The sequence below is a fragment of the Micromys minutus genome (genome assembly GCF_963924665.1).
Source record: "Micromys minutus genome assembly, chromosome: 17".
Lineage (NCBI taxonomy): Eukaryota > Metazoa > Chordata > Mammalia > Rodentia > Muridae > Micromys > Micromys minutus.
In genome coordinates, this window is record NC_137952.1 from 903,385 (window position 1) to 927,682 (window position 24,298).

General features: G+C 42.2%; 2 protein-coding genes across 6 annotated transcripts in view; both read left to right on the plus strand.

The window, feature by feature from the left end:
• NUP160 (nucleoporin 160) overlaps window positions 1-3,855 on the plus strand; it is a 49,266-nt gene extending 45,411 nt beyond the window's left edge. For both annotated transcript variants that reach the window (XM_080931381.1, XM_080931382.1), the window contains 2 exons: window positions 225-329; window positions 2,039-3,855. In XM_080931381.1, the coding sequence (XP_080787507.1) occupies window positions 225-329; window positions 2,039-2,137 (204 nt within the window). In that variant the 3' untranslated portion in view covers window positions 2,138-3,855. The remainder of the gene's footprint in view (window positions 1-224; window positions 330-2,038) is intronic.
• A 6,988-nt stretch (window positions 3,856-10,843) lies between these two features.
• The window catches only part of FNBP4 (formin binding protein 4), a 28,846-nt gene continuing 15,391 nt past the window's right edge, over window positions 10,844-24,298 (plus strand). For 2 of the 4 annotated variants that reach the window (XR_013975375.1, XR_013975376.1), the window contains exons 1-9: window positions 10,844-11,237; window positions 12,110-12,202; window positions 15,507-15,643; window positions 15,852-16,038; window positions 16,597-16,744; window positions 16,845-16,965; window positions 18,941-19,297; window positions 20,770-20,980; window positions 24,161-24,285. Coding sequence is in view for 2 of the 4 variants with exons in the window: in XM_080931027.1 (XP_080787153.1) it covers window positions 10,874-11,237; window positions 12,110-12,202; window positions 15,507-15,643; window positions 15,852-16,038; window positions 16,597-16,744; window positions 16,845-16,965; window positions 18,941-19,297; window positions 20,770-20,980; window positions 24,161-24,285 (1,743 nt within the window). In the remaining 2 variants the exon portion in view is untranslated. The remainder of the gene's footprint in view (window positions 11,238-12,109; window positions 12,203-15,506; window positions 15,644-15,851; window positions 16,039-16,596; window positions 16,745-16,844; window positions 16,966-18,940; window positions 19,298-20,769; window positions 20,981-24,160; window positions 24,286-24,298) is intronic. The other 2 variants (XM_080931027.1, XM_080931026.1) reach the window with 2 other exon arrangements.

Genomic DNA, 24,298 nt, shown 5'->3' on the forward strand with positions numbered 1-24,298 from the left:
AACAACCTGGACGTCTTTCACCATGTGGCACAGGAATTAAATTTAGCTACTTAGGTAGCAAATGCTTTTGCTATCTCACCATCCCCCACACAATTTCTTAATGGTGGCAAGGGGTGGTATTTAAAATATTTCATGTATAGAGTCTTGTAAAAGCAGCTACTGAAAGGAAATGGTCTCATTTTAATAATTTTTTTTTTTTTTTATTAAATGAAATTTTCTCTCAGTTTCCGTTGTCAGCAACAGCCCCGATGGTATGGCTCCCCTACTCTTCTATTGACCAGCTTCTCCAGGCCCTGGGAGAGAACAGTGCCAACAGCCACAACATCATAGTAAGTGAGCCTGGTTATCTACAGCAAACCTACCGGCAAGCACACTCTAGAATTTCTTGCCCATAATGTGCTGCACCTCCACCCTTTATAAATCAGGGTCTCAGCAACCATGTCCAAAAGTCTTAGGGAATTATGTGGGCTTCAGTTACACAGACACAGTGACGTAGACTCTTGACAAGGTGTTTAGCAGAGCAGACAGAAACTACAGGGTGATATATCCTCACTGTCCTGTGTGACCTCTGTACACAACACTGTTTCAGAGGCCATACTAGCTACTACTTACCCTAAACAGTAAATAATTAAAGTAAAACAATTGTATTTGCTGGCTAAGTCATTATAAAGATTTTTTTTTTGTTTACTAAAGTGTCTCCTAACTATCAACTAAAACCCGTAAAATATGGTTGTAAACTAATTGCAATAGCACACCTAAACCCTAGCTACGGGGGTATAGGCTCCTTGTTTTGCTTTTTGTGAAAATTGCTTTTTATTTTTAGTTCCACTTTGGATATGGTAGATGTGTGTTCTAGCTGCTCTCAAGTTCATGATTTCCTGCCCTATGCTTCCCCGGTGCTGGGGTATAGGCATGCGGCACCACCCAGACCTAAACTGTAAAGTGTTGGTTAAGCAAGGAAGAAGATAAGATAGTCCTAAGTGAGTTACTATCAGTTGGATCTGTCTATTTAAAATAAGTACAATAAATACTAGTACTGTAATTTACTATGGAGCTAATTAACTAGTTAAATCAGATGCAGTGTCTCATTCTGGGAAAAGAACTAGTTAATTCTTTCATTAAAAATTCTGGTATGGGGATGGAGAGGTGGCTCAGTGGTTAAGTGCACCAGCTGCTCTTCCAGAGGACCAGGGTTCAATTCCCAGCATCCACATGGCAGCTCACAACTGTCTGTAAGTCCAGTTCCAAGGGATCTGATACTCTCACACATTCATATAGGCAAACACTAAAATTAATGTAATAGTAAATTGTTTAAAATAAGTACAAATAAAATAACTTGTTTAAAACACAAATAAGTAAATTGTTTTTTGTTTTTTTTTTAAAATTCTAGTGTTGTGGGGGTGGCACACACCTTTAATCCTAGCACTTGGGAGGCAGAGGCAGTCAGATTTCTGAGGGCAGCATGGTCTACATGAATTCCAGAACAGCTAGTGAGACCATCTCAAAAAAGTGGGGAAGAAAAAACTGGTGTGGCCTGTTGTGGTAGAACACAGTGGTGGGATACGGTGAGGATCCTGAGCTCGAGCTTACATTTTCACAGGGAAGGCATTATGGCAAAATTTAGGGTGACATCTGTGAGGTAAGGCCAGCCCAGCCAGGGTTGTGTACTGAGACTTGTCTCCTAAATAAATGAATGCACACGCACACACACACACACACACACACACACACACACACACACACACGGAAATTACATACAAACATGCACGCTGGTGTAACTGAGTTGGGAATATTGCTTAGTAGTAGTTGCCTGGTGTCCATAAGTGTTTGCAGTTGGGTGTGATGACCACTGGGAGGCAGAGGCAGCCTCTTGAGTTCAAGACCAGCCTGAAGTACAGTTGTATATTTAGGAAATCTATTATAAAAACAATGATGATTGGATGGTAAGAGAAGAAGCAGACAGCTACTTACCTTACCTTAGTCTCTCACTGCAGTCTGTCAGGCGAAGTCGGTGATTCAGTCTTTCTTTTCCTTACAGCTCTCCCAGAGAATTCTTGACAAACTAGAAGACTACCAGCAAAAAGTTGACAAGGCAACACGAGATTTGCTGTACCGTCGGGACGTGGGAACTGGATAGCTGCCTTGTGACCTTGGTGCCTCTTAGGGCTTCAGACTACTCTGCAGAAAGCCTGTCCTCACGGCCAGTGCTGATGTCTGTAAATGATGTGTACAGATCTGATCTACATTCTGCACAACATAAGAGAAGGAAAGTCAGGACCGACCCTGTGCTTGCTTGTGGTGCTAACACGGTTTCTGCTTTTCAAACTTTGTCTCCAACGGCTGCTTTTGTATATGATTCTCAACCTTTTTCAGAGTTTATATTTTTTTAAACTACCGAAGACATTCTTTATCTGCAAACAAAGTCACCTTCACTTTCCATAATCGCTAATAACTGTTGGTTTGTTACAGCTGACCACCAAATTGTCACTACATATCTTTGAATTTTTCCTTATCTTTATTGCATTTCAGTGGGATTGTTTTGGTACAGAACTAACATATATTTTCTGTATTGCAAACAAAGGCTAGTGGTTTTACATACTCCTTTCATTATTTATTGTAGAGATTTTCATATGACCTTCAATAAAGTATTAGGTGAGATGCATAGATGAAGCAAACATTATGACCAGCTTTTTAAGGAAAATATATTTTGAATCTGGCTCTAAGGCTAACGTTGAATAAACAGCAGAAAAAGATTCATGTCCATCATCTATAAAAGAAACATATTTTCATTTTCAAAAATGTATTAATTTATGTGATTTATAATAATCAAGCTGGACTTGATCATACAGTTAGTGTGATAATATATTGGACAAAAGTAGAAGTTTACTGGTCGGAATCAGAAACGTCCATGCGTACAAACTTTGAGAAAGGTGAGACGTAATAAAAATATCCTTTGATTTTATTCTGTACATTAAGATTTATCTTTCAAGGAAACAGTCCATACACTATTTGTTTGAATGCCCTTTGACATTTTGTGGTTTTTATAAACTTTAGAATTTTTACTGTCAACAATCTTTCTGTGTTACATAGTTTATAGCTCTACAGTGCTTAATATGACAAATATGACATACTAGGGACTGGCCCTTACCTTGCCAGCTTCCAAACTTGTAGCTTTCCACTACAATTTAAAAGGCATGGGTCTGTAGTCAACCATGTCATAGTCTGAAGAGAGCAAAGCCTGTTTCAGCCATATCTGAAGAGCAACAAGTAAGAGCAGCTATGCCAGCAGCCAACACAGCACTGACGCTTTCCCTGTGCTAACCCCATGTCAGAGACAGTTTGGTCTTCCATTTACCTCTATCCATCCCATCTGATTCCAGCCAGAGCAAAAGGACCTTGTGATCTCGCTGCAGTTTCCACACCACCGTGGGTCTGTGTTTGTGTTTACTGTACCCCTGAGATTTTATTAGTCCATAGTAATATGGCCACTGCTTGTTGTTTTAAAGGCTCTGTTGGGCCAGGAGTGTGTAGCTCACTGATAAAACATTTGCTTAACAGATCCAAGTGTATAGTAAAGTAGTATATAGTAAAATGGAACTGCAGTGTCTATGACAGATGTCCTTCTGTTATACTGGATTTGGCAGGGCTGGATGTCAGGGCCTCTGTTAGATGCCCAGAACCACAAAGGGAGAATAAAAATGATAGTAACTGAGTTTTCATATTGATGATTTTTACCACTATACTATTGTGGCTGTAATATTTGCTATACAAATTTTATATAGTGTATACAAATACTATTTTAATAGTTCCTTTGCCAGCCCTCCTCACTGGATCCTAGCTGCTTATAACCCTTGGGGTCTGCTAGGATACATGTTGACACACCTTTAATCCATGTGCTAGGGAGGCAGAGGCAGAAGGACCTCTGTGAGTCTGAGACCAGCCTGGTGTACAGAGTCAGTTCCAAGATGGCCAGGGCAGTGGAGAGAGACCCTGTTTCAAAAAAAAAAAAAAAAAAAAGGGAAAAGAACCATTGGGTTAGTTGTCACCAGTTCAGTGCCAGCTTTTGTCCCTATTGTGACTCCCTCTGGTTAGCTGTCCAGTGCTTCTCAAAGTCCTGGCTATTTTGTTTCCTAAAACTTCACTGAACATATAGGGTAAACAAATGTCCAAAAAAAGAGAAAACAAACCAAATGATAGGTTTAGGGAAACCCTGTCTTGAAACAAAACTGAACTTTCTTGTTGAGGTTACCTATTGTCTCATTCTCGGGTTCCTCTAAAGTCAGATAATTTTGTTCCAGGATTAGTGATATGGAGCACTAAAGCTAAGTGACTCTGGTTTTGGTCTTGCATCGTACTTTAGCTAAAGCCAAAGCGAGTGTCTCCTGTAAATCCTACTGGGCAGAACAAAAGCTTAAACCCTGAGTTCAGTCATCTGCAGTACAGCAAAACTAGGGGAGAAGATAGTGGTATCAAGTAGATTAGCAGAATTTCCTCGCTCAGTTCTCAGACTACTGCAAACACTCCTCAAATGAATACGGGTGGACTTTATTTAAATAGCAAAAAAAGTACCCATGAACACAGTATAAATAAGATTATTTATCTATTTGTTTATTTAATATGAGTACACTGTAGCTGTCTTCATTCACACCACTACAGATGGTTGTGAGCCACTGTGTAGTTGCTGGGAACTGAACTCAGGACCTCTGGAAGAGCAGTCAGTGCTCTTAACCACTGAGCCATCTCTCCAGCACCTAAATAAGATACTTTAATCTGATGCATTTTCCATTAGCACATAGTTTTTATTACAAAAACTTCTAAATTTATGAGTGTTTTGCCTGAACGTATATATGTCCATCCTGTGTGTCTCTGGGGGCCAGAAGGGAGCATCAGAATCCTTGAAACAAGTTACAGATGGTGATGAGCCCCCAGTGTGTGCTGGGAACCAAACCTGGGTCCTCTGCAAGAGCACTTCAACCACTGAGCCCCATCATAGAAACTTCCAAAGTGCCCTTTAATCTCCCCTGTTTTTTCCTAATCATAGTACCTAAAATCTTAGATACTCCTGTATTACTGGGTTCTCCATATACCCCTGAAAATTAGATACTTGAAGACATAACTTGCTAACTTCTCATTGTGTCTACTCAGAACTCCAAGTAAAAAGCCAATTTATGGGGCAAATGACCTGTGATCTGAATATAGGTATTTCTTTCAATAAACCAGGCTTTGTGGTTTAAATGGACCTCCATAAAATATGCAAAGTCAAATAATGTGGTGTTATAAATAATCTGCGCTTTGTTTTTGGTTTCTGGCATAGAACTTCAAAACCTTTGAAATTTTCTGAGCTGTGGGAATTTGTTTAATAAGTTGAGTCTTGGTAAGTCCTAACTAGCTTCCAAAATAGAGTTGTTCCCCAGAAGACAACCACAAGATTAGAGGGTTGGGACTTTGAACCTGCCCAGCTTCCTGGGAGAGCTAGGGCCTGAGTCCAGTCTTGTGGCCAACAATTTGACTAATCCTGCCTTTGAAATCAAATTCCTTAAAAAGAATCATCAAGCTGGAGCTTCCTACATGGTAAACTAGGAGAATGACGTGCTGGCTACAGAGGGAGACTAAATGTAAACCATGATCCCCTCTCCCTCACCTTCATCTCACACTGCTCACTCACTACCTTATAACACTGTAGTGATAAGAATAGAACTCTGAGCTCTACTAGCAGTTGTAGTGAGTTACAGAAAGGCATAGGCAGGTGACAGCCACAGTCACGTGCAGGTGTTTCTAAAATCTGAAATCCTAAGCCTGGGGAATCTGCTGCTAAGTCCAAGTGTCCAAAATTGAGCTGTACCAAAGTATAGCCACTTTGAAGTAAAACAAAAAATAATTACATGTAGCCATAAAATTAGTACAACCATAAAACTTAACACTGCCCTACTGAATTGGCTCTTCTGTAGTTTGGCATCTCTGCAGGTAAAGTTTCAAAAGACAAAGCCTTTAAATAGGTTCAGGAAGCTCAGCTTTCAAAATTACCAAGTAGTGAAGACCACCTACCAAATGAGTATGACTAAAATACAGGGATGATAAATGGTTCAGTAGGGGCTGGAGAGATGGCTCAGTGGTTAAGAGCACTGACTGCTCTTCCAGAGGTCCTGAGTTCAATTCCCAGCAACCACATGGTGGCTCACAAACATCTGTAATGAGATCTAAGACAGATACAGTGTAATTATATATAATGAATAAATCTCTTTAAAAATGGTTCAGTAGGACTGTACTGTACACAGCTGGACTTGGTGGCACGCGCCTTTAATCCCAGCACTCAGAAGACAGAGGTAGGCAGAGCTTTGAGAGTTTGCGGCCAGCTGGTCTACAAAGTAAGTCCCAGGACAGCCAGGACAGAAAAACCCTGGCTCAACAAAACATGCATTGCTCTTACAAGGACCTAAATTTGGTTCCTAACGCCCAGGACAGGAATTGCCTGACACTCTAGAATGTGGTGCCTCTGGACTCCAAGGGCACTTCCATACAGGAGTTAGATCCGGGCATACGAGGGCACACACATACACTGAAATACACACACACTGAAAAGTAGGAGACATTCAAATGAAGCTCACTTGTCATGTTTTTAGTTTAATTGCTTACTGAGTAGTGCGATACTTTTCCATAATTTTGCATTTTGTTAATCCTCTTTCCTCCCCATCACCTCTCCCCAACACCATTGTCTCCCTTTCCTCCACTCATTTCCTGCTGGCCTCTTCCTACCCTCACATGAAGACCTCTGTCTCCTTTCATGGTCCCCTTTCTAGCTAGTGTACACACATTTATTGACACACATAAAAACTAAAGTGAGGAATGTATTTTCCTGAGATTGGGTTTTATCACTGGTAATTCCCAGCTGTTATGACTTGGCTATTCTGTATAGCTGAGTAAGATTCCATTGTACGTATTAGTTAATCCATTCACATGGTAATGGATGTATAGACTGACTCCATTTCGTAGCTCTGTGAATGGGTGCATGAGTAAGGACTTTCTGAAAAGTTCTCCAATAATCAATCACAAGAATTGGCAAATATAGTGAAGTAAAAGAGCTGTGCTGCAATTTAAAAAAGAAAAAAAAAAAAAAAAACAGAGCCTTCAGAATGGGGGCCATTCTTTGCCAGCTCTGCTTCAGGGAGGGGTAAGTTTCTAGAATAAACTCCCCTCCAAGATCCTCCAGTCAGTAAGTGGGTAATGAGCTGAGCAAGACAGCCCTCAGATTGCTGGTAAATATTCTAAAAGTGGTCAATATTCTTAGCCATTAGGGGAACATAAGAATACTTTGAGATTCAATTTCACTCCAATTAGAATGGCTAGCGTCCAAAAAACAAATGCCAAAAACTGGGGGTGAGAATGGAAAAAGAAAACCTTTATTCACTGTTAAAGAGAAATGCAGACTTGTGCAGTCAGTCATTACAAAAGTTTCTCAAAGAGTTAAAAATAGAGGTGGGATGGGTAAAAAATCCTCACCCCAGACCTGAATTCAGAAGGAAAGACTCCTGAAAGTTGTTTTCTGATCTCCACACTTGTACCAGACACATGTACCGTGTCTACCCACCCCCAACAATCAATTAATATTTTTCTTTTTATTAAAGTCATAGTTAGGGCTTTACTGCTGTGAACAGACCGTGACCAAGGCAACACTCATAAAGGACATTTCGTTGGGGCTGGCTTACAGGTTCAGTCCAGTATCATCTAGGCACAAACACGGCAGCATCCGGGCAGACAAGATACAGGAGAAGCAGAGAGTTCTACATCTTCCATCTGAAGGCACCTAGTGGAAGACTGACTTCCAGGCAGCTAGGGTGAGGGTCTTAAGCCCACACCCACAGTGACACACCTACTCCAACAAGGCCACACCTTCTAATAGTGCCAGTCCCTGGGCCAAGCACATACAAACCATCACAATTAACAATAGGGATGGTGAGATAATTGAAACAACGGTGCCTGCTCCCGAGCCTCACGACTGAATGTAGTCATGCGCCTCATGTGAAAAGAAGAACCAACTGCTGTAAACTGTTCTCTGGCCTTCACACACATGCTGTGGCATGCATGTCTACATACACACACACTAATTTTTAAAAGAAAAAGTAGGTTCTTACTGTGCATTGCAGGCTGGCCTCCAGGGATCCACCTGCCTCTGTCTCTGGATGTAGTACATTATTATTAAAATAAAGAATTCCACTACACACTTACCATATTTTACTGCCACTCTCCCCAAGAAGTAAATCAGAAAAAATAAATAAATCAGAAAGTTGCTAACAATTTCAAAATGGTTAATTATTCTTCTATTATTTTTTTCTCCAAACCTTAATAGCAAAAATTTCAGAATACCTTAATAATCCAAATTCTTCATCCCTAAGTAAGAAACAATCCTCTAATTTATTTCAAGTTTGTATATGTTCATTCATCTATTCAAGTTTTTGTATTTTAAGACATTTGCTGAATGTTCCTCATGTCCCAGAAAGTATGCTTGATAGACACAGGAAACAAATGAATACAAACATCAATTCACTGTCCTTGTGAACTTTGCACTCAACAACCATTAGCAGGTAAACTTGAGCTGTTTACTCTGTAAGATTATGAGAATCATATAAATCTGCGTTCAAAGTTATTATTAATACATAGTCACACAGCATATACAAAATGTTAGATTTTTAGTGTGCTTGGTTAGTGTGCAATTAGCCTCTGCAGCTATAAAAAATATACCACCAACTATTTCTTAAACTTAATTCAGGAAGGGAGCAGGGTATTCACACTACTGAGAGTACCAAGAAGAACAGAGATGCTAGGAAGGCCTTGTCTGGCGTAGCCTTGGGAATGACTTTGTCATGTGATGCTGTGGTCATTGCAACTAGAGTAGAGGACAGGTTTAAGGTAAGAGCAATGGGTGGGTCAAAGGCGGTCTTCAGAAAGGACTAAGGTCTACGTATTGATAGAGGAGCCTCAATTCTCTGCTCTCATGAGTCCTTTCAATGACCTGAAAACATCTGCTTATACAGGTCAAAATTGACTAGGCTTCCTATTGCACTTGTGGGAATACCATGATTCATGTAGATCTGTGGTGAATGCCACAGACTTCCACAGACTCAGTCTACTGATTGTATTCTATGCTGTTACCACATTTGTATCCATGCCTGTGTCGAGTGTCTCCATTTGGCCCCTGTCATCCCAGGATCCTTCTTTTTTTTATTTTTTTAACTTTCCATGTAAGTTGCTGTATCTCCCCTGTAAAGTCTGGCCTACAAAAACCAGTGATGCTGGAGCTTTTGAAAACCTATTGTATTTCTCAAAATTCTGATGATGGTATGGCTTCTCCACTCTCCCTAGTGTACGTATGTTTATTTTTATTTTGTGTGCACATGTTTCAGATGCATACATGTATGCACACCACAAGCATAGTTGGTGCCAGAGGCCAGAACAGGAGTTACAGTTGTGAGTCACCATGTGGGTACTGGGAATTAAAGGTCCTCAGGAAGGGGAGCTTAACCACTGAGCTATTTTTCTAACCCCAGATTTTGTTGTTTTTCTTTTGAGACAGGGCCTCACTATGTGTAGCCCTAACTCTAGTGGAACTCAGAGATCTACTTGCCTGGCCTATATTGTTCTCTCTTTAATGCCTATTCCCATACATCTTCCCCAGATTTTTGCTTGTATTATTTAAGGTTTATTTATTTATTGTATATAAGTACACTGTAGCTGTCTTCAGACACACCAGAAGAGGGCATCAGATCTCATTACAGATGGCTGTGAGTCACCATGTGGTTGCCAGAATTTGAACTCAGGATCTCTGGAAAAGAAGGCAGTGCTCTTAACCTCTGAGCCACCTCTCCAGCCCTTGTATTATTATTTTACTAATTATTATTATCTTTAAGACAAGATTTCACTTTATAAGCTCTGGTATTATGCATACCTGGCTAGACTCACTTGTAATCCTCCTGCCTCTGTATAGAGGAGTATAGACATGAACGATGACAACTAGTTTCCCTAGTGCTATTAGAACAGTTCTGTAGGTCGCCAGGAGTACAATGCACCACCTTTTAGACATTTCTCTCTCACCTTCTGGCCCACTGTCATTAGTCTAGAAGGGGTTGGATGGAAGGAGTGGGTCCTGAACAAAATCAGAATTATCTTGCTTGGAAACTATCTCTGGAGAGAACATTAATGTTACAGGGTGTCACCTGCCTTTAGGGATGGGGAGGTCTCTTCTACAAGTAAATAAGACTCAAAATTTAAAAAGCTCAATATTGCCAGTCTTTCCTTTAGCTACAAGTGGAGGAGTTGGAAGTAGGGCAGAAAGAAATGTTTACGGAAGTAAAGTAGAATGAAGTAAAGCTTCTGTATCCCTTAAGAACAGTTTGGCCTTTTACAATGTCAAGTCATTTTCCCTACTAATCACGTATATCCGTTTTAAGAGTCTACCCAGCATCATTGTTTAATACTATAGCCAAAAGGAATTACAATAGCCATGGGAACTTGAAGAAGAGCGAAATGTATCTTTATCTTAATAACAAACAGTAACAAGGAGCTGAAAATAGCTACAAGATGGCGGACAAAGCCCCAAAGAAAAAGACTTGGCTCTCAGCGCATGGCCGACTCCCAATCTAAGGAAGTCGTACAAACTGCGGGCTTTTCCGCATTATTGGCGTGACGTCCTGTCTCTTCCCTTTGCTATTGGCTACCGATCCCTTCTCAAGTCAAAACAGCCAATCGCCTTATCTCTGAACAAAGCCCACCCACCGTGGATGGAGCAGAACGTCCGTAAAGACACCCGGGCTCAGGCCGCATGCGCAAGTGCACAGCGCCGGTTAAAAGCGGCTCTCCGCGGGAGGCGGTGCCGCGGTTCATGAATATTGATTACGCACCGGGGCGCCGTGCGCCCTCCCCTCTAATCTGCCGTCCTCCGCTGCTCGCGCTCGGGCTCGTGATGGGGAAAAAGTCCCGGGCGGTACCCGGCCGCAGGCCTATCCTGCAGCTGTCTCCACCGGGTCCTCGGAGCAGCACCCCGGGTCGGGATCCCGACCCCGATCCGGATCCCGAGGCAGATTCGACGGCGGCGGCGTCTAGCCAGTCGGCCCCGGCAGCTGCGACGGTGGCGGCGGCGGCTCCTAGCCAGTCAGCCCCGGCAGCTGCGGCGGCCACGGCGGCGGCGGCCGCGACGTTGCCCGCGGTACCTGCCACCGCCGCCCCAGAGGACTCGCCTTCGGAAGGTAAGGGCGCGCGAGAGGGGCCCTGCCTTTATTTGGGACGTCCGGAACTCGGGCACGGGGCTTGCGGCCTAGGCGCCCAGGTATCTCTTCAGACCCGGCGAAGAAGAGTAGCCCTGGCGAACGAGGTGCACCTCGGCTGCCTGCGATCTGCCCGCGGGATGGCGGCCGTGGACTCTGGGCGGCGGAAGGCCCGGCCCGGGCTCATCTGAGGCGCCATTGTGGTGCAGGGGTTTCTCCCGGGAACCTGTGCAGTCCTCCGAGGCTTGGGACCCCAATGTCTCCTAGATGACCCTTTTGATCTTAATAACGCAGAAGATGGAGGGCAATTTCCACGTGCGAGCCTTGAGGCGGTTGAACCTAGCCTTCTCTACACGTTACACTTGGTTTCGTTTTTGTTGAGATGGAGATACCACTCTTTAGAAGTGAACAAACCCTTGTTTTTTTCTTATGCCAGACAAAGTATCGGTAACCCCTGACTTATGGGCAAGTGACAAAACCTGTGGGGTTTTCTGGAACTGTGTTTGGGTTTAGGGTAACAGTTGCATGAAGTAGAGGCTGGAGAAGCTATGCCATATCAAGTTAATAGGAAGTGCATGATGTTTGGGAACATGTCGATGTATTTATGCATGCTAATTGTTAAGTATTGCAGGTGCCATTTTCATAGTGTTTACACTCTTACTGCCGATGTCTCTATGTGAACGGGAGAGTCTAGATCAGCTTGTTTTTCATCCTCTTAGTTTGTATCGGTGATATACGCTGGTTTTATAATCCAGTGGGATCCAGGCCTGAAAGGTCAAGTTTTGGGTTTTATCTCTCGTTTTTCCCTGGCCCACTGACCGACTGCAGTTTCCTTTTGTTCATTTCAAATACAGATGAACAGGAGGTGTTGGTGGAGGTCCTCAGCGTTGTCCCGAATCCTCCCAAACCAGTCATGCCCACCAGACCCACAGCGGTTAAGGCAACAGGTAGAGATCTTTATTGTTGTTTTACCTTTTCTTAAAATAGCTTTTATTAAGTTAAAAGATAAAAGTGTGTGCCTGGATTGTTGGATGGTTTGATGTTGCTAATTTATTGTTTCTCGTTGAAGTTTTTTTAGGATTGGGATTGCATGTCAGTGGTAAAATGCAGGGCTCTGGGTTCCAGTCTCAGTTTACAAAAATGGATTAGCAAAAATCTTTCTTAAAGGCTTGCTGTGTAAAAACTTTAAGTAACATGAAAGTTTATTTACTTTTGGTTTATATACAGCTATGTACAAAAATCTGTGTGTGCCTGCCTCTGTTCACACACACATCACAGACACACAAGCTTGCATACTTGTAAGTCTACACTATGTAACTTGTTTATCTTTTTTTTTTTCTTGAGTGTCTCAAGTGAAGCTGGACCTTAACTGTTCAGCTAAATGTACAAAGAACTCTTCTCCCCCAGTATGTTTTCTTGACCACCTAACCCCTAGCACTGTGGTTACAGAGGAGTGCGCCCTGTACTCCACCAGAACATGAGTAAAGGGATCCGAATGCAAGTCCTTAAGCATTTTACAGACCGAGTCATCTCCCTGCTGGCCTTTTGGTCCCTTTCTGTTTTTTAAGAGCACTAACTATGCCTTACTTTTCATTTGAGCATTTCAGTATTTACGTATTTCATCTTTTCCCTCTAGTGACTCATGGTCCAGGCTGGCCTAGCACTTTGTTTATAGCTGAGGTTGGCCTTTAACTATTGATAACTTACCTTTATGCCCAAGTCCTGTGATTGCAGGTGTGCTCCACTACACCAGCTCACTTAACTCGCCGCCGGTTGATACCAAATCAAATGTTGATGAAGCTGAAAATTGCTCTTACATAACCATATGGTTTCTGTGATTATCTGGGCAAACCTGAGTTCAAATCATCACTCCAACCTTTACTCTGACACTTCAGGACAGTTATTAGACTAAGACTTACTCCTCTACAAATGGATCTACTAGAATCCTGAGTTGCTTGGCAATTAATTTTACATATATATTTTAAATTATATTTAGAGGGGGGAGAGAGAATTTCCACATTAGAAAAGCAATTTCTACATTTTTTTAAAAATAAGGTTTATTTTTGTATATGTGAGTATGCTGTCGCTGTCTTCAGACACACCAGAAGAGGGCATCAGATCTCATTAACAGATGGTTGTGAACCATCATGTGGTTTCTGGGAATTGAACTCAGGACCTGTGGAAGAGCAGCAGTGCTTTTAACCTCTAAGTCATCTCCAGCCCGAATGTTTTGTTTTCATTCATAGATAAACGTTTGTGTGTGCTGTGTGTGGGAGCCTGGAGAGGCCAAAAGATGTTAGATCCCATGAAGCTGGAGATAGAGATGGCTGCGCTCCTCAGTGTGGGCTCTGAGAACCAAACTTTGATCCTTTGGAAGAATAGCTATCTTTCAAGCACAGATTACAATATTTTAGAATTAAATATTTTATAATAATAATGACTTTATTCTTAATCTAAAATTTGTGTGTTTTGAGAGAGACTTGTCACTTTGGTAACCCTAGCTGACTTCAAGCAGAGCTCTGCTTGTCTTTGCCTCCCAAGTGCTAGCCACGATGTCCAGTCCTGTTCTATTTGCGCTAATGCACTTTAGTTCGGGGAACTTTCCATTTGAGGAATACTGTGTTTCAGCTGCTGTGCTTCCACTGGCTTAGGTATGTGGGATGTTTTAGTTTTTGAGATGAGGCTGCCATTTGTACTTCAGGCTGGCCTAGAAGTCACTAGGAGTCTTTCCGTTACTACACACTAAAATCCCGTTTTAGCTTCTAAGTGCTGGAATTGCAGACATGTACTATTCCTAGCTTGAATATTTAATCACCAAATTCTGTTATTTTTGAGAGAATGGGGTTCGGTGATTCATGGTATATTTGGGGGAAGATATCAGTATGCAGAGATACTCCTATGAAAAATTTGGTAGGAATAGAAACAGTATCTTAGGGTTTTATTGCTATGGAGGTCACCATGACCAAGAATTGTACATCTTGATCCAAAGGAGCCAGGACACTTATCTCTCACAGACAACTAGGAGGAGCTCTGAATCCTGGCCAGATTTGAGCATATGAGACCTCAAAGCCCTGCCTCTACAGTGGCATGCTTCCTCCAACATGTCCTTAATGCCACTTCCCATGGGTCAAGCATGTTGAGACTGCCACAAGCAGGGTCACACTGTGCAATTGTGGCTTGCCTGGGACTTCCTGTGTAGTCCAGTCTGACTTTGAATCAAGTGCTAGGATCAAAGACTGGTGTCACCAGGCCTAACCCCTTGAAAGATGTTTAATGGCATTTTTTGTGTTTGGAGTATTTTTTAATTTTACTTTTTTGAGAATTTCACACATGAATACATTGTATTTATATTATTTACATTCCCCCTTTTTGTGTGTTTTGTTCTTGAAACAGGGTCTGACTATACAGCCTTGGCTATTGAAGAGCTTATATAGACCAGCCTGCTCTTGAGCTCACAGAATTCCTGGGGTTAAAGACATGGGTCATTGTGCCAGGCTTTTGAGATCCTCTTGCCTTAGTTGCTTTACTACTGAGAATATATGCTTGTGCCACACTGCCGAGCATTGTGTGTACGTGCATGCATACATCTGTGCGTGTGTTTGTTATGATTGAACTAAATACATATTTTCAACTATTAATTAATTCTGTTCATCCTAATTCTAGTTTTGATTATTCTAACTTTGGAATTAAGTTCTGATTTGTAAATAAACAAAATGCTAACTCTTTGATTACAGAACCATGTGTTGGGGCTGGGCGGATGGCTGGGTGGCTGAAAATATTTTTGGTTTGATTCCTAGTACCCACATAGTAGCTCACAAATGTCTGAGACTCACAGTTTTTCAGGGGATTTAATGCCCCCTTCTGACTCTGAGGCACCAGGCATGCATATAATGCACAGGTGTACTTGTAGCTAAAAAGTAAGAACCATGCGTTTTGGGTAGACATGTCACTTAGCAGAGGCATGAGTTGGGATCCCCTTGTGTAAATTGGGTAGGGATGGTAACCTGCCTGGGATCCCGGGACAAGCTGGATCGCCAGACTGAAATAGCAAGCTGCGGGTTTAGCAGGAGACACCATCACACCTGCTTCCGGGCCTCCGTGATGCACATTCATATGTGTATCTGAATATACCTCTGTGTCCATACATACAAACACATATATGCATACCACACCTAATAAATAAGGGAAACCATGGCCTTTCTTAAATACTGCAAGTATATTGGTGTTACAAATGTTTCCTTTTGTTTCTAGGAGGTCTGTGCTTACTTGGTGCTTATGCTGACAGTGACGATGATGAGAGTGATGCTTTGGAAAAAACAGCCCAATCCAAAGAGTCCAACGGAAACCAGTCCACTGACATTGATAGCACGCTGGCCAGCTTCCTAGCGGTTAGTGTGCTTTTGTGTGTGTGTGTGTGTTTTGAAATAGTACTTTTGTAGCTCTGGCTGGCCCGAAGGCATTAGTTACTCCAGTACTTGCCGACAGGTGCCGGGATTACATTACCCAGGCGGGCCTCGAACCTAGAGCTGTCTTCTGCTGCTGCCTCCCAGTGTCTGGTGTAAGCATTACCCGGTCATTTGTTGTCTTACTGCATAGGAGATAGACGCCATAACAGCACCTCAGCCCGCGGCGCCCGTGGTAGCTGCTGCTCCACCTCCAACTCCACCTCGACCAGAGCCAAAAGAAGCAGCAACACCTGCCCTTCCTTCCACTGCATCAAATGGAACAGACACTGCCCAGACAGCAGGGTGGCATTATGACACTCAGTGTTCCTTGGCAGGAGGTAAATAAGTGTGACACTTAAGTAACCCTCGCTGGTGTACTAAGAACTGGCCTTCCTGAACATGAAGCCAGATGTTTTATCTCTGAGACTCAGATCTGGCTTCTAGATGTGGTATCTGGAAGCTGGTGGATAGAGTCATGATCTTTTAACCAGAATCTGTGCCAGGTGAATGATAAACCTTTTTTTTTTTTTTTATAAATTTTGGAGGGGTTCAAAATACATTTTTTGAGTATCAGTGCTTTTAACTCTATGCACAAAGGTGATTAAATCTTTATTGGAGTTGTTTTTGGGGTTTTGTGGGATTTTTTTTGGTTTTGCTTTGGTGTGGAAGGATTTTTCACAGGAGATACTTAGTAATATCTGAGGATATTTTGGGGTGTTGCAGTGCAGAGGACTCTTTCTTCATTGGTAAAGGCTGGGGTATCGCTAAACACTGCGACACAAATTTGATGATCCTGTGTGTTAGGTTGTCATGGTTTTATATCTGTCTTGGGGTAGAAGTTAGGGCTGACTGTATGAGTCAAAGTTTGTGCTTAAATATGTTTTGTTTTCTTACAGTTGAAATTGAGATGGGAGATTGGCAAGAGGTCTGGGATGAGAACACAGGTTGTTATTATTATTGGAACACACAAACAAATGAAGTAACTTGGGAGTTACCCCAATACCTTGCCACACAGGTTCAGGGATTACAACATTACCAGCCCAGGTAATTATAGACATGAGGAAGAAATTATGTAGGAAAAAAATGAAGGGAAAATAGGTTTTGTGGGTATTTACTTTTGTTTATCTTGACACCCCACCCCCAGTTCCGTAACAGGTACTGAGGCTGCTCTTGTGGTAAATACAGACGTATATACAAAGGAAAAAACGATTCCGGTTTCTAGTAACAAAAGCGGACCAGTCATCGCCAAACGAGAAGTTAAAAAGGTTAGTGGTCTAACTTACTGCATTTGCATTTCCAGTCTGAGAGGCTGGATTGATAGTAATTCCTAGCACAGGTGGTGTTAGTTTCACCTAATCTGTTGCTGTGTCTTAGCATTTCGACAAGTTACCAACCATTTCAGTTTTAGAGTGCACTGCCATCTACAAGCACATGAGGACAGCTGTTGTGTACGTTATGTTGATAAATAAATTGTGTGCTGTTTGAGCTTTTTGAGAAGCTGGCTCTGGAGTTGTATTCCCACCGAATTTCAGATCAATGTGTTATGTCAAGTGTCATTTAAAATCCTATGTGTTTGGGGGCAGGCTGGTCCCTAATTATAACACCGAGAAAACAGCAAGCAGCTAAGGTTATTAAGGACATATATCCTTAAGAACTGGGGGTAGTAACCCAGGTCAGGCAGAGGTTTACTCCTTCATAAAAATATGCAGTGGGAACAGGAGATTGGAAATTCAGCCATTGGAAGGAAGTCAGTCAACCAAAGAGAAAAGACTCAGTTGGGAACTTCAGTTGATTACCTCAGTAGCCCCATTAGTTTCTGCATGATCAGCAGTCTTTAACCTGTGAGCTTAACCTTCCAACTTCAAATAGTAAATATTCTGTATATCAGATTTATATTATGATTTGTAACAGTAACAAAATTATAGGTACAGAGTAGCAACACAATAACATTGTGGTTGAGATCACTCCAAAGTGAGGAACTGTACTAAAGGATTACAGCATTAGGAAGCTTGAGAACCATTGCTGGATGCTTGTAAGCTCCTGATCTGATGGTGCTACTTGCTCTTAGGCAGGCACTCCAGCTGTCTTTGTTGTATGCTGTAAATGTCTGTTTGATGGTGTTTTGTTATCTATCTGATGCTTCTGTTCTTTATTTGCTATTTTTCATGACTTAATTTTGTTTTTACTTTTATGTGCATTGGTGTTTTCCCCGAATGTCTGTCTCTGTTAAATCCCCTGGAAATGGAGTGACAGACAGTTGTGAGCTGCCAATGTTCTTAACCACTGAGCTGTCTTTCCAGCCCCTGTTTGCTATTCTTTTACTTGTTAAAAACTTAACAAACTTAAGGATGAGAAGCTGAAAGTGTGGCTGCTGCAGACCATTCCACAGAATGTGTGGAACATCAGCTAAGATGACTGTATCAGACTCCCATCCTTGCTTGCGTTAGAAGTAATTATCTCACTTTGGGTTTCTTCTTTAAGAATCACCCCCAAACCCTCAGGTCAAAATCTGTCTAAAATAAAAAGATAACAACCTTAAGTCAGGTGCAGTGGCATACACCGGCTATCCCAGCGTGCAGGTGGTAGGGGCAGGAAGGGAAGCTCTCAAGAATAGACAAGCCTGAGTTATATAGCAAGACATCTGTGTGTGGTGGTGGGGTGTCCTTTCTCTAACAACTAGGATTGGAAAAAGAACTTAGCAAGCGGTTAAGATCCCTCCTCATTCAGCAGCACCCCCATCAGGAGGCTCATAACCACAGGACCAGACTCCTGGCCTCTGTGGCACCTGGGTTCACACACACTTACAGATAAAGTTGAAGAAAGACTGAGGGCTGGAGAGATGGCTCAGCCATTAAGAGTTAAGAGCACTGGCTGCTCTTCCAGAGGTCCTGAGCTCAATTCCCAGCAACCACATGGTGGCTCACAACCACCTGTAATGGGATCTGATGCCCTCTTCTGGTGTGTCTGAGGACAGCTACAGTGTGCTCATTAATAAAATGGATCTTTTAATATCTCTAATAGAAGAGGAAGATGAAGCTTTATCTAGTTGTGTGTTGATAAAGGCTTATATTGCAACTGCCTTTGCTTCCTCCTAGCTTCCCTTTTGATATCCAGAGGACCACTACCTTCCTAAAGTAATGTTTCTTCTGGGTACATCCGGTAATTAAGTTATTAACACATATAATTGAGTAATCCAGGGTTGTTTTGAGAGTTGTGACTCGATGCTTTGATTGCTCATAGGAAGTGAATGAAGGGATCCAAGCTCTTTCCAACAGCGAGGAGGAGAGGAAAGGAGTGGCAGCTGCTTTGCTTGCTCCCTTACTTCCTGAAGGGGTAAAAGAGGAAGAAGAAAGATGGAGAAGAAAAGTTATTTGTAAAGAAGTAGATCCAGCATCAGAGGCTAAGGAAACAAACACAGCAGCAGAGGAAACGGGGCCAAGTATAAAGCTGCCAGAAGTTACGATGGACACCACAGAAGACCCTTCTCAGGAGGATCTCTGCAGTGTCGTTCAATCTGGAGAAAGTGAGGATGAGGACGAGGAGGAAGAGCAAGAGCAAGACACCCTCGAGCTGGAGCTGGCTTTGGAAAGGAAAAAAGTAAGGTTTTTCAGATCTTATTACCTTTACCAGGTCAGAATGACTGACCTTAGGGAAGAGGGATTTGCTTAGGTGTGGCTGTGAGCGGGACTGTACCTGGGCCTGCTGCCCTGAGTGAGGGGTGTGCCCATCGGAGTCAGGAACTGAGGAGGAAAGATGCTGTTCAGCTGGCTGCTTTGCTCCCTAGCTCACGGCAGGGTGCTGCCCACATTCAAAGTGGGCCTTCACTTAGTTAAACTTCTCTTATAAGCCCCTGACTAACTAACATAGCCAGAGATGAGTCTTCTATGTTACTCCAAAGCCAGTCAAGTAGACAGTGGTGATTAACCACTGTAGATCACAAAGACACAGTCCCCTTTAGTACTGTTACACTTACTGGGACTTTGCTTTTGTTCATCTATACTATTCCTTTTTGAGGGTGGGTTGGTTGGTTGGTTGGTTGGTTGGTTGAGGATGAGAAAGGATGGATGGATGGATGGATGGATGGATGGATGGATGGATGGTTTTTTAAGACAGGCTTTCTCTGTATAACAGCCTTGGCTGTCCTGGAACTTGCCTTGTAGCCCAGGCTGAAATCTGCCTGATTCTGCCTCCTGAATAATGGTATTAAAAGTGTATACCACCATGCCCAAATTATTTTTATTTTTTATATGCATGAATGTTTTGTGTAATCTATGCATGCCTACTGCCTGCAAAAATAAGGGTATCAGATCCCAAGAACTGCAGTTACAAATGATTGTGAACCTACCATGGTGGATGCTGGAAACTAAACCTACAATTTTTTCCCTACGATTTTATTTACTATATGTAAGTACACTGTAGCTGTCTTCAGACACACTAGAAGAGGGCATCACATTAGATGTCATTACAGATGGTTATGAGCCACCATGTGGTTGCTAGGATTTGAACTCAGGACCTCTGGAAGAGCAGTCTTAAAAACTGAACCATCTTTCCAGTCCCCCAAATCCACATTCTTTACAAGAGCAACAAGTGTTCATAACTACGGAACCTTCTCTCTAATGATCTGCCTCGGCTGCCTGAATACCGGAATTACAAAGCATATTCTACCAAGCCCAGTTTTTTATTTCTTTATAAAAACTTTTCTGTCATTTCTCCTGCTTTTGGGGTATTCATCTGCTGCTGTCTTAAAAAGTCCAGTATAAAGCAGGATCTTCACACAGGTCTGTAACAATTACCTGTAGCTTTCACTGTTTGAGGATTTGAATCTATAGGGAATGGGTAATAATTTTTTTCTATTATATGTGTATGTCAGGTGTGTGTAAACTAGAAACTGCTCTTCCCATCAAAATTTGCTACTGTAATTATGAACATTTATTGAGCACAGCATAATGTTGAATTGTGAAGGAAATTGGATAAATTGCTGCTGTTTCTCAGGAATTCTAACTTCATTGTTACAGTGCTTACTGCAGATGAATGTGGATGTCTTGCTAACCTTGTTGTATTCCTTGTAGGCAGAGTTACGAGCCTTGGAAGAAGGAGATGGTAGTGTGTCAGGGTCTAGTCCACGTTCTGACATCAGCCAGCCAGCATCTCAGGACGGAATGCGTAGGATCATGTCTAAAAGAGGAAAATGGAAGATGTTTGTTCGAGCTACTAGTCCAGAATCCACCAGCCGAAGTTCTAGTAAAACTGGACGAGAGACTCCAGAAAATGGAGAAACTGGTAATTTGTGCTTTCTATAAAAGTAACTTTCTCCCCTCCCCTCCCTCTTATGCTAGGAATTGAAGCAGGCAAGGAATCCCCATCACCTCAACAGCAGGAAACAAGATTGTCCTGGGTGTTTGTTTCCTTCTTATCTTTTTAAAAACTGTGTGTGTGTGTGATGTGTGTGGATCAGAGGACAACTTGGATGAGTCAGTTTTCATCTACTGTCCCGTGGGTCTAAGGATGAGTCTCTGGTCAGCAAGCTTGGACAGTGAGCTCCTTTACCCACTGAACCATCTCACTACCGTCTGCAAAATTGCTCTGACTTTATGTGTGCTCCTGTGCTTACAGCTTCCAGATGAACATGAAAGGTCTATCTGGCAGGCTCAGTCTACCTCTTCGTTCTGCTCTCTGGAACAATGACCCTCATGGCTTTTAATCCTAGTACTCAGGAGGCAGAAGCAGGCAGATCTCTTGAGTTCAGGGCCAGCCTGGTCTGCATAGCAAATTCCAGGACAGCCAAGGCTACACATAGAAATCCTGTCTAAAACAGACAAAAAGTTAACCTCTTTATGAGTATGTAGACAACTTGATTGTGTCAGGACCCAAGTTGTCTTCAATGTGAGTGTGGTAGAAGAGGCCCTATGTCAACTTCCCAGTTATCAGAGAGCTCTGAATAAATCTATATTTTAGTTTACATTTGACCCTGATTTTGTAGAGGAAAAATTAGTAAGATTTGAACATGAAACCTCTCTTTAATATACTTAGTAGAAGATACTTATTGCCAGTTCTGGTTAAAGCCAAACAATACAAGTAATATACAAATTCGTACATTCTTATTTATTAAGCCAGTCTTCCCTCCTCCTGCCCCAACAGTGTAATTAGTGCACGGTGGCACACCTGTAATTCCAGTGCTCCTGAACTAGAAAGATCACAAATTCCAGACTATCCTAAAGAATAGAGCAAAGCCCTGTCTCAAAAAGTAAATAAGTAGGTTGGGCGGAAGAGATAGCTGGGTGGTTAAGAGCACTTGCTGCTCTTGCAGGAGACCCAGCCTCGAAACACTTGCCAGAGATCTAGACCCTTCTAGCCTCTAGCCACTAGTATGAATTCAGTACATATACATGAAGGCAAATCACTCACATAAAATAATAAAGTAAATAAAAATAGAAAAACTTTTTAAAGTAAATAAATAGGGCACCATGAGATGGCAGCCAGTCAGAGCACTTGCCACCAAGTAGAACAATCTGCATTTGGGTCCCAGGACTCACCCGAGTAGTGGATGGAAGGAAGGGAGTCCTGAAAGTTGTCCTCTGACCTCCACATATGGACCATGGCATGCACACATCTGTACTACTGTACCCCACACCTGCACAGTAAATGAGTGGGGTGGGTGGGTGGGTGGTTTGGTTTTCAATATAGAATTTCTCTGTCTTTCAAATCCCTGAAACTTGCTCTGTAGACCAGGCTGGCCTCGAATTCAGATCTACCCGCCACTGCCTCTCGGGTGCTGGGATTAAAGGTGTGTGCCACCCGCCCCCTCCCCAGCCAGCTTGTGTAGTTTTATTATGGAATTTTATGCAGCGGTACAAAAATGAAAAAAAACTGTAATTATTTATTCTGTCATTAGTTTTTGATACGGTAGTGTTGAACAACGGCAACAAAAAAAGATTTAGAGAAATATACAGGTGCTGATCTTTTTATGTAAGTCAGAAAATAGGCAAACGTTTGTGTTTAACAATCTGTCCCTGATGAAACTAAAGGACAGTATGAAAATAGAGGTCATCTGTGGTGAGTAAGAAGGCTGATGACAGGTACAGAAATGGAGAAGCCGGATTCCAGAATTCTGGCTCCTGTATTTCTGATGCTCACACAGTCTTTGTCAAGGTGGTCAGCAGTGTGCTACACTCTAGTAAACACGTATTCCTGTTACTACAGATAGATTCTTACTCAGATTGGCCGTATATATATTGCATATCAATTTTTCTTGAAAAACACATTTTAAAGATTTATTTATTTAATATGTATGAGTGCACTGTCTTCAGACACATCAGAAGAGGGCATCAGATCTCATTACAGATGGTTGTGAGCCACCATGTGGTTGCTGGGAATTGAACTCAGGACCTCTGGAAGAGCAGCCAGTGCTCTTAACCTCTGAGCCATCTCTTCAGCCCAATAGTTTTTAATTAAAATTTAAAAAGCCAGAGAGTGAGTATTGCTGTCCACATGTATAATTCTGACCCTACAGGAAGATCATTTTCAGTTTCAGGCTAGCCTGGTGTTTGTTTTCTTGGACTTTATAAACTGCCTTGCTGTATATGTCCTGGCCATTCTAGGATTCTCTGTGTAGTTTTTGGTGATGTGGAACTGATTTTTTCTGCATTTACCTCATAGGTGTTGGGGTCTTGGGTGTGTTCCCATGTTGTGATGCCCTGTGAAGAGATTCTAGATCTTAGCCACTTCAAAGGCTGAATGAGTTGGATAGGTTGGGGGTGGGGTTTTTTGTTTTTGTTGGTTGTTTGGGTTTTTTTTTTTTTTTTTTTTTTTTTGCTTGTTTTGTTTTTTAGATGAGGTCTCTGTAGCTGTGGCTGACCTGGTACCAGCCTACTTAGTCCAGGCTGGCCTTGAACTCAAAAAGATTCACCTGTTTGCCCAAATGCTGAAGTGTGCCACCTTGACTAGCACTGTCGCTGAGGTTTTTGAGGCAGGAAATTGCTGTGTACTCCAGCTTGGCCTGAAACTGAGGATCCTCATTTTTTTTCCCTAAGTGCTAGACTAGCAGACAAGACACCCCCAACCCCTCCCCATGCCTGGCAGCTGTCATTGGTGCTTCTCCGGTTCTAAAAGTTATCTTCTGTTTCACCAGTTTAGTGAGGAATCTAATTTATTCCAAGTTTGATATTTAGCTTTTGTAAGAAATTGAAGTGATATTTTGAAAGAAGAGGTAGTAAAAAAAAGAAAAGAGAAACTATAAGGTAAATGTAGTTGTAGAACAATGGTTGCCTGATCACCTTTTCAGAAGGAATACCTTTGGGAGGAGGAATGCTGGTGGACAAGTTACTAAAGCTTTTGACAAAGCGGGCAAGAAAGAGTACTAATACTGTTTTTCAGGTGTCTCTTGCAAAGAGAATAAAATGTTTTGGACCTCTCAGTGTTTTGGCTTTTAATTTCATGGGGATTTTATTTTTTGTTTTGCAGCAATTGGTGCTGAAGATTCTGAAAAAATAGATGAAAATTCAGACAAAGAAACAGAAGTAGAAGAGTCTTCTGAGAAGATAAAAGTCCAGATAGCACCCAAAGTGGAGGAAGAACAGGACCTGAAAGTACGGAGTGTGG